General features: G+C 40.6%; 1 protein-coding gene across 1 annotated transcript; it reads left to right on the top strand.

Annotated features, from left to right (window-relative positions):
- The first annotated feature begins 703 nt into the window (after positions 1 to 703).
- On the top strand, positions 704 to 4,992 carry supt4h1 (SPT4 homolog, DSIF elongation factor subunit). Its single transcript, XM_012822783.3, has 5 exons — positions 704 to 899; positions 1,017 to 1,123; positions 3,055 to 3,110; positions 3,214 to 3,267; positions 3,378 to 4,992. The coding sequence occupies exons 1-5, from the start codon at positions 831 to 833 to the stop codon at positions 3,443 to 3,445; spliced, it is 354 nt and encodes a 117-aa protein (XP_012678237.1). The 5' UTR covers positions 704 to 830; the 3' UTR covers positions 3,446 to 4,992.
- The last annotated feature ends 8,982 nt before the right edge of the window (positions 4,993 to 13,974 follow it).

The following is a 13,974-nucleotide window of genomic DNA, read 5'->3' as shown; positions in this document are numbered from 1 at the left end:
TATACACACCTTTTAACAATCTGTGTTGAAAGTAACACGTTACAAAGTAACTCATCACTCTAAATCCATTACTTTGACAGTAACTAGTAACGTAACTAAATACTTTTTCAAATTAAATAACACAATTACAATTACTGAAATTGAAATGGGCTCATTAGTCACTTCTGTCCTGCATGAAAATAGTAATGGACAACTACAGACGATAGCAGACAAATGCACTCCAATTTCCTGTTTATGATCTAATGTCACCTGACTTGGTGGCACAATGAATCAGTGTGAATCAATAGACTAGCCCACACAATGTCTGACAGCGCAGGCAATGTGAGCTTGCTGTCCTGGAAATATAGACATATATTTTCCCTCTTTGAGATCAAGAACAGAAATGTACTGGTGAGTTGTAGTCTATGTGTAGGTGTGAGGAAGTAAAACAACAAGCTTCTACAAAGCTTTTCGCAAAAGACCCCAGTACTAGCGCGGACCAAAGAGACACTCCTTCCAAACAGGCAAACAGTATTTTACTATTGCACTACCTACTTTTCACCATAGTGGTAATGGGTAGGCTACTGTGATAGATAACATTTGATAGTTGTCTTGTCCCACACACCTTAAGAATTGATGTTGCACATTGTACCATGAGGGGCGCTAGACCTGTGGTTGCTTCACTTTTTAGATACGATAAATACCTACATACCATACATTATACGCTGTCCGACAGAAAGCTGACGCTTCTTAATGACGTCATCAAAAATAAACGCGGAAGCGTGTGTTTTGCCTTGTCCATAGCTTTTCTTCGTTTCTTTGTTTCGAGTTTATGTATTTGTGAATCTGAAATGGCATTAGACACCGTGCCTAAGGATTTGCGCCATTTGCGGGCTTGTCTTTTGTGCTCTCTTGTGAAGGTAACGTTTAATGCCATTAGATATCTAGAAAACGTAGCTTGCCTCGTACCATTGAAACCTTAGCTCTCCTTTCATTTTTGTCTTTCTAACGTTAACTGCATTTATCTGTCTCTACAGACAATAGATCAATTTGAGTATGATGGCTGCGACAATTGCGAAACGTATTTACAGATGAAAGGAAATCGTGAGATGGTTTATGAGTGCACGAGTTCGTCGTTTGATGGGTAAGATTGGTGTTGATTTGTCATGCTGTCTTGTGATCATACAACTACGCTTAAAATAGCTAAACATGCTTTTATTGCCCTCTCTCTGTCTCTCTATGTGTGTGTACGTGTCGTGCATGGTCTACATACTCCTATATTCTTGTAAAAAAAAAGCAGACCTATAAGCAAAGTCCTTAAGTAAACATATGTATGATGGCCCTGAGATCTCATCGTACTGCAACTTAACATGCAAATAGACAAAACACAAGCAAGTTAAGAGCACATGTAACATAAAATGTAAGTGTTTTTGGTTTACTTTGATATTATTGCAGATATCAGCTGTTAACCTAGCACTGTCCTTTTGCTACAGTGTTGGGGAGCAGATAACTGTAATTAAACTAGTTCATTAACTACATTTTGATGTTTTTTTGTGATGAAAAGATGTTTTATTTTTTATTTTAACATTGCTTCTTTACAGTAAATGAACCTCCTTTGACCAGCCCCACCCCCTTTCATCCTATTACTTTGACTGGGGACAGTCTCCTTATTCTTTTCACCAAGTTTCATGTCTGCGCCTCGAGTGCTCTGCGACATCAATGGGTCAAATTTGGAGGTGCGTTTAAGCACGTTTTGAACGGCATGCCCGGTTTTCAAAAATGAAAATGGTACCATTGGATTCCTCAGATCCATCCAAGTTCAACGTACCCCATGACGTCAATTTCCAAAATTGGAAATGAAAAAGTTGATCAAAAATGACAGGCCACTCTTCAAATTGGCACAGATGATCTTCAGACAGAAGTCTCACAGAAGTTATCACACAGATTTTTGTTATTCGAAAGTGTTTGTCCATCACAGCCAATCGAGATTGGTTGTAAAGTCGCCGTACAGGAAGTGAGGTCATACTTCAGCAGTGCTTTGATTCAAAGCTAATAACTGTATTTTAATAAGCTGTATTTTACTGTATTTTACCTGTGCATGGTGATACCGTAAGAGGTCCCAAGGCCGAGATACGACAACTTGTCAAATCAACCTAATTGATGAGGCCACCATTTTGGATATTGTGGCTCAGGTGCTTGCACTGCCGCCTCACAGCAAGAAGGTCCTGGGTTCAATTCCCAATGGGGCGCTGTTGGTCCTGGGGGGTAGGTTCTCCCCAGGCCTCCAGTGGGCTATCTCCTGGGCCTTTCTGTGTGGAGTTTGCATGTTCTACCCGTGTTCACAAGGGGTTTCCTCCACTAAGAACCCCAACCGAAAAACATGCAGAAGAACTGAACTGTCCGTCCCTGACCAAGACAGATCACTTGACTAGGTCCCCGGGCGCCTGAAGGCTGCCCACCTGTCCTGGAGTCCCGGAGGAGGGACAGTCCAGGATGGGATAAAAGTAGAGAGTAAATTCACTGCGACCTTGGCCTGCATTTGTCTTGTGTGTACTGTGTCGCCACCTATATATGCACGTGTGTGTTGCTGTGTGTCGTTTGTGCGACAATGAAAACTGACTGAAGTCAGCCTTGTTTATTTTACATTTTAATTTGTTAAAACATTTTTCACAGGCCAATGTTCACCAAATTCGCAACAGATCAGACCAAGCCTTACAAAAGTTATTAGGTGGATTTTTCTTTTTCTCAAAACCATTTGTCTTTTTGGCTACAGCCTATTGAATTCACAAAACAGGAAGTGAGCTCATATAAATTTAGAAATCTTTGATCAAGTTACCATGGTAACTATGCCCTGCTGGGAGGCCTGGCCCATTCATTGCTGCTTGCAACTATATTTGCATGTGTTTTCTTAAGTTGCAGTGCTGTGAGCTCTCAGGGCCACCGTACATATGGCCCTGCTAAACAAATTACTGTAAAGGTACTTCTGTATGTATGTCTATATATGTATTGTAAATAAATCCGTACAGTTATCAACATTTCAGGTTTCCCGTTTCATACCGTGCTTTTCCTTTTTAGAGTAATTGCCCAGATGAATCCTGAGGATAGTTGGGTTGCCAGATGGCAGAGAATAAGTAAGTGCCCATGTGTTTCGTGACAGACTGTCTCAGAACATGACAAGTGTGTGAAAGGAACAAGTTTACCCGTTAGGCCTAAATCATCTATTGCTGTTTTCAGGTAACTTCAAGCCTGGAGTTTATGCAGTAACAGTCACTGGTCGGTTACCCCCAGGTGTGTTCATATGCAGATACAAACCCATACAAACTTTGTGGTGTAGCCTATTCCTAAAGTGGAAATGGGGTTTCTGACGGCATGTTTGTTTGTTTGTTTTATTTTTGCAGGGGTGGTTAGAGAGCTGAAAGGCCGAGGAGTGATCTACAAGTCCAGAGACACATCTGTGAACACATAAACCTGGTTTTTACAACTCAATCAATTGTATGATACGGCTAAACTCAAACCAGAGAAATATTGCCATGATTTGTCTCTAATTTTGTAATGACTGTCATTTTTGTGTTTTTTTTTTTTTTCATAATTCGTTGAAGTGTTGAGGCAACAGCATGTTAATAAAGATACAAACTGAACTTCAGAATTGTTAGACGACTTGTTCAATACAGGTTGAAACACATAGTGTAATGTTAATATGCATGGTTTCAGACTGTCTCTAGTTGCTCTGTCATGTCCTCTATCTTCTAAAACCACTTTGCTGTTCTCTGGATACCATGCTGCCGTCTAATTCGATTACCTCAGAGAAAAGTTTCCACAATGAGACAATGACTGGATGACAAGTACAATATTTAGAGTAAGTAGAATCATTTCTTTCAGTGGAGATGTGTTCTAAGCAATGAGCTATTTAAGTTGTCATGGCTTAGTTATGTGGTAACATCAGTGGTTTGTTTAGATTATGTAGAAAAGATATGAAAAAGTTAAATGGTTAAATAGTTATGTGGTACTAGGCACTTTTGCAGTCTGTGCACAATATTTAATATAGAAGTGAAGTACACTTTACTACATTCATAGTCCCTTGTAGTATAGTCAAATCATAGCACTAGGTGGCGTTGTTGCTCAAACTGAAAATAAAGTGAAACTGTCTGATCACCTTTAGTGCAGTGCAAGATGCAGTTGGATAGCAAAGATCTACTTTGTTCCAATCAAGCTAATATCATGACCTCAGCTAATGAAGTTACTAGTTTCAGTGTTGCATCACATGTTAACCAATTTGAGTTATGTATGCTAAACTAAAAATCCCTTTAACTTGATGCCTTTGACACAACAGTCTGAAGGTATCTCTGTAAACAAATACCCCAAAAAAGAGTAAGAAAAGGGTTGGTGTTCTAAATTGCACACTTGTTTACTAAGGAATGTAATACAAGCTCATCTATCTTTGTAGTGTCAAACTTAAAATCTTGCCACTCACAAAGATGAGGTCTTGTTAAAGTTTCCCTGATATAGCAGTACATTACACAGGTGGACAGACACAAAGCTGCCCAAGGTTAATCATTAATTATGAATGTTCATAGATTTTGGTACATCAAGTTTGGTCAGAGTTTTGTTTTCTGTTTGCAAACACATGGCAGAGTGCACTTTGAAAGTCTGTGCCCTAAGGAGCATTTCAAAATGCACACTGAGAATCCACGGCGCAAGATAAACATCCTGTGTATGCTGAGAATTTCTATTGCCAGCTCATAAAACCAACTGAATGAGCACCGCCAGCCTCAGCTCCAGATGACTGTTCTGGAATGTTCTAATATCATTCTCCTTAATACACCCACGCATGTAATGTTCCCTTTCTTTGTGTGATCTGTAAAATGGACCATTTATGTTCCTGACCAAAAATTACATTACAAGATATAAAGCATTAAATCCTGTGTACTGTGAAACGATTTGTTTCTTTTTTTGTTTTCATCTCAAAAACTATTATAATACATAATGTTACATATAATATAATATTTAATTTGATTCATGTCTCATGGGTTGTTTTATTGACTGTGACCCTCTACCTCACTCCATCCATACAGTTGAGCACCTTCAGTTATAGGCTTGTCCACCAGCAGTGCCACAACATGCCAACCAAGGGACTTCCACTAGCTCATAGTGAACATATTAACTGTAATATTTACAACAGATAATCCTTTGCATATTTCTGTATTAGCAGTATTCCATAATAGATAATATACTGACCATACAGCACATCTACTGAGGCATTATATAACACGTATATATGACGTGTTCATGTGTTTTATGTCTGAGAGATGCCATCTTTCCTGATGTTTTGTAGTATTTTGTTGTGTGTGGCTGCTACTGCAGCACCTGCGGTAATGGGTTGTATGTAGGTTTACATGAGTAACATGAGGTATACACACAGTGACATACACACATACATACATCCCCACTGGCTCAGTATAAACCCACATGTACCTGGTAGTTAGAATGTGACGAGAACAGTTGGGCAATGTGGGATCTTTATAGGAACCGGTGACATTCTATGCGTCTGAAACACATTTAAACCACAGAAAAGAGGAACCACTGATTAGGTCATCTTTACCACTCGGACATATGGAGTTTCAGATTGGTCATTGGTTGGGTTCACTTCAAATTGTCCTCTCCCTGTCCACCGCTGACTTCTTTAGGTTTGTCATTAGGGAACCACTTCAGGAGCGTTTCTCCACTGCTTTCTCGCTCAACAGACAACTGTTGGGATGCTACCACTGACTGAATGTGTGTGAAGTGCTGATATTTTGTTGACATTTTAATCCATTTATTTGGAACAACTAAGACTGAGTCGGGGTTATACATGAACAGCATTGGACAACTTGGATTTTCAGTTCCTCACTCTCAAACCACAGGCAGTTGAACTTTTATGTGCGACCTTTATGTATGTACTGAACAGGTTGAATACAAATAAAGGTTGAGATAATTTGTTGTTTTTTAGTCTGATATCTAACCTCTTCTTTTTAATGTTTGTCATACTGCTTTAATAATATACTATGTTTTGTGTAGAATTCCAAACAGAAATACAAATATACAGACACGTACGTGTTAATATTCAAATATGAAAAATAATTGCAGTTTATGCTGTCATTTAAAGTGAATTTGTGGATCCTGGGTCATCTTCTAGGAGAACACTTTCTTTATAGTATCACCTTACATCATAAATACAATTGAATAGCATCTCAAAATCATGTCAGTGGGACATTTTAGAATAGATCTTCTGGGTAATATGTGTGCTGTACATCAAGAAATTCTGTGTGGCAGTGGTATCAAAATGTAAATCACATATACCAACCCTTTCTGTATATTCTGTGAGCTTGGCAGTTAATATTCAAATGGAGTGAATGAAGTGAAAGATAGCGTACATTAAGCACAGTATTCACAGTGATAGGTGGAAACAGGTGGAAAGAGCCTTGGTCTACATCAGATCTACAGACTATGTGTAATACTTGTTCATGCCTGGCCCTGCGCTTCGATAAGGTCTTTTAGATCTAGAGTGTTAAGCAGTACTGCATATGTCCGTGGAGAAATGGACAACATTTCCATGGGACATTGATTGTCAGATGAGACACGTGCCTAACCCACTGAACCTTATATCCGTGTCAGTGCTCTTCCTTCCTATGTTGACACCCGTGTGACTTCCCCAGATCTTCCACACATAGCCTCGAGTGTCATCACCATCTCCATTTCCTGCTGGGTAAATGGTGACTGTCATGTTTTCTACTTCTTCTAAGTAATTTTTAGTTTGTTCTATGTGTGGAACTGCAATCTTACAAGAGTTCTCTGCTACTGTCTTATATGACATAAGGTTCATTAACATGTTAGTCATGTGTGCATTTGCTGCTGATGATGATTTCAGTGAGATTCACCTCCTAACTGTAAACCATAAACATCAATTGTAATTACCCGTGTGTGATTTTGATCGCATATGCCTTCTGTTACACCATTTCCATTTAGGTGTGAAAAGGCTCACATCCCCAACTGACTAATATCAAAAGTAAGCTAGCAGCTATCTGTGTCTTAGAGCAGAAGGCCCCTAACCACAGGCTTTGTAAATGGAGCTTCATCGTTCAGCCCCACCTTCCTGATGTCACCAAAGGCTTTCAGACTGCCGCCATTTGCCATTGCCCAGAGGCCAGCAAGTTCGCTTCCTAACCACGACTGACAACGGCAAGAGTACTTTTCATTGGCTGACTCGTGGCTGACTCCATATTTGGACATGTCTGTTGACTTGACCATTTAATGTACGGCAGATATGTAATATTCATTCATTCTATTTGTGCATTGCAGGTAAGAATCTTTGAGTAGATTTGGAGGTGTTTTGGAGTACTTGCTACAGCTTGTAGGACACATGACTGAGATGAATATTTCTTGTAGGAACTAAGATACTCAAGAGACAGAGACACACAGAGAACACACACACACACACACACACACAGTGTTACTCATAACCCTGCTTCATACATGTACATGACCTACATCCATTGGCATTATACAGCAGACAGTTATAATGTCCCTTTGTCTCTTTTACATCACCTTAAACTCAGCTGCCTGTGAATGAGAAGACCTTGCTTCTGTCTTTGCTCTCTGGTGTTTTCCATTTGCTGAGCTGTGCACTGTGGTACGCAGTCTAACACAGAGACCGGTTTAGAGCTCCAGTGGGCTCTGGTCTTCGGGCTGCACTAGCAGGGTGGTTGAATGTCACACGTGGTCGAGACTGTAGAGACAGAGAGAAGCTGGGAGGGGAAATGGCTGCCGGCCCAGATAAGGTATATCTGGGCCGACACTAAGGCTTCATTAAGGCCTACGCTTTATGCTCAACACACAGACAGTGATCTCAACCTGCTGCCAAATGCATTAGGAGCATGTCATGTCACTTTCGGGTCTCGCCGTACATACACTGCACTTACATGCACTCTGAATAAAACATAGCCAGGATACTGAATGGAATGGATGTCAGTAAAAAAAAATATGGTTGTTAGTTAGAGATACACGCTCACATATGCTTTCATTCGTAGCAATCGTTTATTTGAAAAAAAAAAAAAAGAATGATTTTTGTATATATTGTAAACATGACTTAAAAACATTTGGAAGCTTTCGAACATAGTTTAAAAACCATTTGAAAGCTTTCGAACATAGTTTATGGAGCACGTGTCCCTGGAGTTGTTCTATTATAGATGGAATGTGAAAGAGAGATAAACACACCTGATGTTTCCACCAGCCACCCACGCTCTTCACATGTAGTTTTGTGCACTGGCTAAGAAGGCCCGCGAAAGAGGAAAAACAGTTTAAACAGCATGATGTAGCTTAACATTTAGCTGAAATACAGTGGGGAAAATAAGTATTTGAACCCCTGCCAATTTCCTAAGTTTGGCCACTTGCAAAGAAATGTTTGATCTATAATTGTAATGGTAGGTGTATTTTAACAGTGAGAAATAGAATATCAACAAACAAATCCAGAAAACTGCATTTTATAACATTTATGACTTTATTTGTATTTGATGCAGAAAATAAGTATTTGAACCCCCAAGCAAACAGCAAGAATTCTGGCTCCCAATGACCAGTTATGTGCCCAAGAAGCACACAGATTAGTCCTCATTAGGCCTAACAAGGTACACCTGATCTCAACTGGTGACGTGTATAAAAGAAACCTGTCCAAAGAATCATACTTCACACCTTCAACCTCACCACCATGGGCAAGACCAAAGAGTTGACCAAGGACGTCGGAGATAAGATTGTAGACCTGCACAAGGCTGGAATGGGTTACAAAACCATCGGCAAGCAGCTTGGTGAGAAGCAGACAACTATTGGTGCGATTATTCGTAAATGGAAGCAACACCAAACAACTGTCCATCGCTCTAGGTCTGGGGCTCCATGCAAGATATCCTCTCATGCGGTATCGGTGATCATCCGAAAGGTGCAGAATAACCCCAGAACTACACAGGGGGAGCTTGTGAATGATCTCAAGGCAGCTGGGACCACAGTCACCAAGAAAACCATTGGCAACACACTACGCCGTAATGGTTTGAAGTACTGCAGAACTCGCAAGGTCCCCCTGCTCAAGGAAGCACATGTACAGGGCCGTCTGAAGTTTGCCAATGAACACTTGAATGATTCTAAGGAGGATTGGGAGACAGGATGTGGTCAGATGAGACCAAAATCAAGCTCTTTGGCATCAACTCGACTTGCCGCGTTTGGAGGGGGAAGAATGCTGAATATGACACCATCCCCACCGTCAAGCATGGAGGTGGAAACATTATGCTTTGGGGCTGTTTCTCTGCCAAGGGTACAGGACGACTCCACTGCATCGAGGGGACTATGGATGGGGCCATGTAACGTGGAATATTGGGCTTGAACCTCATTCCCTCCCATTGAAAACGCAACCTTAAGGATTTGGAGAGGATCTGCAAAGAGGAGTGGACCAAAATCCCTCCTGAGATGTGTGTAAACCTAGTGACCAACTACAAGGGTTATTCCACCAAGTACTAAGTCATGTTCTGCTAGGGGTTCAAATACTTATTTTCTGCATCAAATGCAAATTAAGTAATACATGTTATAAAATGCAGTTTTCTGGATTTTTTTGTTGATATTCTGTTTCTCACTGTTAAAATACACCTACTATTACAATTATAGATCACACATTTCTTTACAAGTGGCCAAACTTGCGAAATCGGCAGGGGTTCAAATACTTATTTTCCCCACTGTACATGCGTTAGAAAGTTAGCTAGCAATTTAGCAATTTTAGACAAAGAACTCTGTAATGTCTCTTGAAAAAGCAAAGACAAGCCAATACCCTACAGTCTTTATCATCTACTAATCATCATGTGGCTACAGAGCAGTATACTGACCTCTGCATGTGAACACAAACATAGGAGAGTGGGATTATGTGGGATCTGTCACTAAGCAGTGGATTCAAATGCCATACAGGTCACACCTCTCCTCTGACTTAGGGTCAGTTTTCTGTGACACTTTTTTTCTTTTCACTTAAGTCCTCATTCTGTTTCCATGCAGACTGAAATAATGCTTTTAATAGAATAGAATAGACTTTATTTGTCATTGTGCATTAGATACACAACAAAATTGGTTTGTGCAACCACTAAAAAAAGTGCAGTTGTGCTGGGTGGAGGGTAGGAGGGTTGTGTGATTATTTAGTTCTGTGATGGCCCTGGGGAAACCTCTCCACTCTGGTGCTATTGAAATCCACCATGTTGTGCTGAGGGCCCACTGACCTACACCATGGCCAAGTGTACAAAGTAAAAAAGTGCCAAAGTACAACTTTCTAAAAAACAAAAAAGGTCTAACTATAAACTCTACTTGATGTTTTGCATACAACGCCCCTGGCCTTTCCCAGATTTGAGGAAAGAAATCTTGCAATAACAACTGGTGATAATCAGCATTTCTGTATCTTCATAACAGAGGGCGGCACCTTGTATTTGCCCTCTTGTATGTGTAGCCTGCAAGTGAGGGTTCGCTCATTTTCCACCAGAGTTTCTGTCTTAACTGACAACACACATATCTGAACTAAAAGGAGGCCCCAGACTTGTGGGTGAAGAGTGGGAGTCGTGCGGCAAGTAATACTGAAACCCTAGCAGCCCTCTGTCGATCGCACGTTCGTTTACCGCACCTTTTTTTCCAGCATGCTTCAATAACCTCCTCCACCTCAGGCTCCTCCTCCTTTCTGATCGTCCGCGCGTTCTCATGGTTGCGAGCAGTGTTGCTGTGCTACCGTTCCGAGCATTCACACATTAGATGGGGAATTGAAACTTTTCTGTGTATTCAGATAATAGCTCTCAGCTCCCCAGCAGCATGTGAAATCCCATAAGTGACTGACAATGTGAACAAATAACCTGTACACTTCTGAACGTGAAACAAACTACAAAATGAATCTAAAGAAAACATGAATATGGACGCAACAGCAACAGTTAGTGTAAAACCTGTGTAAATCATCAAAATGACAAGACAACCCACAGTCACTGTTATTGCAAACGCTGTACCTTTAAGAGCGTTTCTGTAACTATTCATCTGTGACGATGTCCTTGAGCAAACCTGGGGAAAACAGCGATGTGTGAAGTCCCTTCTCATCGAAAGAGCGCCCTTTCTGGTGCTGCGGTGCACCCCTCCCCACTTCCTCTCGCTCTTTCTCTCTGACTCTTTGCTGAGACAATGCGAGAAAATGGCTTCCTTTGAGGCCTATGGGTATCAGACATCTTTTCCCTCTCGCTCTGACTCTATAGGGATATCAGACATCTACACAAAACAAGTCATCAGTGCATGGTAGGGACAGTACAGGACCAAGTAGGCAAACAACTGAAAGCATGTTTATATGCCTACTTAAACGGTCATTGGTCACTGATGTTCTTAAGTGATGGTAATGGTTTCAAAACTACAACCAGATGGCTAGGACAAAAAAAAAAACTTCTAGGAAGACCATGTTATGGTTCGAAAAGGGACGTGTGTAACTTCATCCATCCACCTTTAAAGTGTATAGAGACTATTGTTATTGGCACTATATGTCAATCTGAGGCACTCCTGGTCAACCACATGCAGAGGACAGAACTGTGTGCAGTAGCCTCTCAACAAAAGCAATCATCAGTTTGAGTTACCCCTTGCCATTTAGTTTTCATTAGTCAGGTGAGCATATATGAGCATATTCAGTCAACAAACACCGGCTACTGTGCTCTTGTACTCGCATTATACAAGGGCCTTCCGACTAAAGGATCAGCATTAGGAAGGTGTTCCAATGACTGCGCTCTTGCCAGTCCACTGCTTGTTCTACATAGAAACAATTTGCCCCAAATATGTGAAAATTCAGCACTTTTACAGCCGTTGTGTTGCAACAATACTCAACACAGTAAATTAGGATATTGAGATGCCTGGTCGTGTGATCTCAGGGACAGCATTGGGATTAAATGGCAGTGAGTTGTGACTGGAGTGGCGCAAGAGGGCAGACATGTTAATAAGGGAATTATAGGCCAGAAATGAGGAGTGGATGTCTGGCCTGGCAGGGAAATAATGAACCAGACTTGGAATAGACCAAATGTTCTTTTCTTTAACATCTAATGGGTGCTTATTGAATCCAAATGATTAGCAGAGCATATGTTCTTCTCAGTAAACAAGGGTTACAAGTTGAACACAAGGACAGTTGCTGAAATGGGCATTTTTGGTCTCAGTGGGGTTCTGCAAGAACTTGGAGTGAGTAGCCGTAGTGTTCCGATTGCACACACAGAACCTCGGGTCTAAAGAATACTCCTCTAGAGTTCTTTGTGGTTTTGGTTTCAAGTCGTCCAGCATATGTGTCTGTCTCTGCGACAAAAAAAAAAAACAAAAAAAAAACACACGTCAGGGACTTCATCAGAAAGAGAAAGAGTACAACTCTTGGTGTGATAGGATGAGACTGTGACTGTTAGACCTCTTCCTGTGGTTTGGACCACGTGAGGTGCGACGAGGTTAAAAAGGAGAACTTCTCCTTCTGTGCCCCATTACGTTTTGAGCCAAGACAAAGACAACTGGTAAGCTCTCAGGACAAGACCACTACTTTTTTTGAGAGGAACAAAAGAGCCACCAATGGATCAGGTATGGATGTGTGGTAAGGGCTATGAAGCATCAGAGGGCTATTCTGCATACATTATTATCAACACGTTTTAGGAGATAGAAGGTAAATGTTCATTTTGTTAAACGCTTGTGTAATTGAATATGCATATAACATATATAGCATTATTAGCTGGAATTTGATTTGAGGAACCTGTTGCAATTACATTTTTTTTGCTATTCTAGTCAGGAAGAAAGGGCCATTTTTATTTTTATCATACTAAGAATGAACTAAGTAACCTTCCTCCAAGTGCGATACATTTGAGTGCTTGTTTGCTACTTTGTCATATCATGTGAAATGTCAGGTAGTTTTTTTTCTTTAATCATTTGTCACTTGGGAGAAATAGCCTTTTTATATTATTTTACTTCAGTTGCAAAAAAAAAAAGCTTACTCACGCCAGACAAAATGGCTTCCATTCTTGTGTGCAACGGATCCCAGTGGAGAGTCTTTTAAAAATGATTATTTATTTTGTTTTAAGGAACTGTACTAAATACTTCACTTAATATTTTAATCCACTTTTACAACGACTGTACTGTTAAATTACAACATCTGTTCATACAGGATAAGTGTACTCTGAAGTACAAACAGACGTCTTACTTATTATTTTCCATTTATTGTCCATGAAATGATGAACTCTTGGCATGTTACATATCATTGAATGTGTACTGTTTGTAGCTTTGTACATAACAACACAGTACTAACGAGTGCAGGCAAAGCATTCAATGACTAAATGGTCGTTGGGAGGTTTTGGGTGGGGCTGTGTCTGCAGTACGAAGTGTGAATGTCCATGTTCTCCAAGTCGTGTGGGGGGTCAAGGAAGCTCTGCAGATGACACCAAAGAAGAGGACCCCGGCAAGTTCAGTATAGTCATCCATAAAGTAGAAAGCACTACTAACCCCCTAGGCCACAGTGTAGTGTTTCCTACTTTATGGATGAGGGTACTGTTGGCAACGGAGAGTCACGACGACGCGGAGACAAGCAGAGAGGGAGGGAGAGAGAGAGAGCAAAAGAGAAAAAAGGGAAGCTGCTTTGTTTCAGAATGCTGTGCACAAGTCACTGTGTTACACATCTCACACAGCCACGTGAACTGTGCACGCACATCGAAACTCTGCAGAGACTCCTTTCCATGGCTGGATGAAGATATGATGATGCAAGGAAAATACCTTTTTAAAAGTTATTTTATGGTTACTTAAGGTTATTTAGTTACGTAATCACCTGTATGTGGATTTTCTGTTTTTTTACTGAAATAAATGCATTATGAATGAAATCAAAAAGCAGCATTTTCTTATTCTAAAATGAGGATGAAGTCATACACACATGCACACACCACAGAACAAACCCACTGTGCAACACCATAATTC

This window comes from Clupea harengus, chromosome 8, assembly GCF_900700415.2.
Source record: "Clupea harengus chromosome 8, Ch_v2.0.2, whole genome shotgun sequence".
In the NCBI taxonomy this organism is placed as follows: domain Eukaryota; kingdom Metazoa; phylum Chordata; class Actinopteri; order Clupeiformes; family Clupeidae; genus Clupea; species Clupea harengus.
Note: the sequence above shows the minus strand (reverse complement) of the source record. Positions and strands in the feature narration are given on the sequence as shown.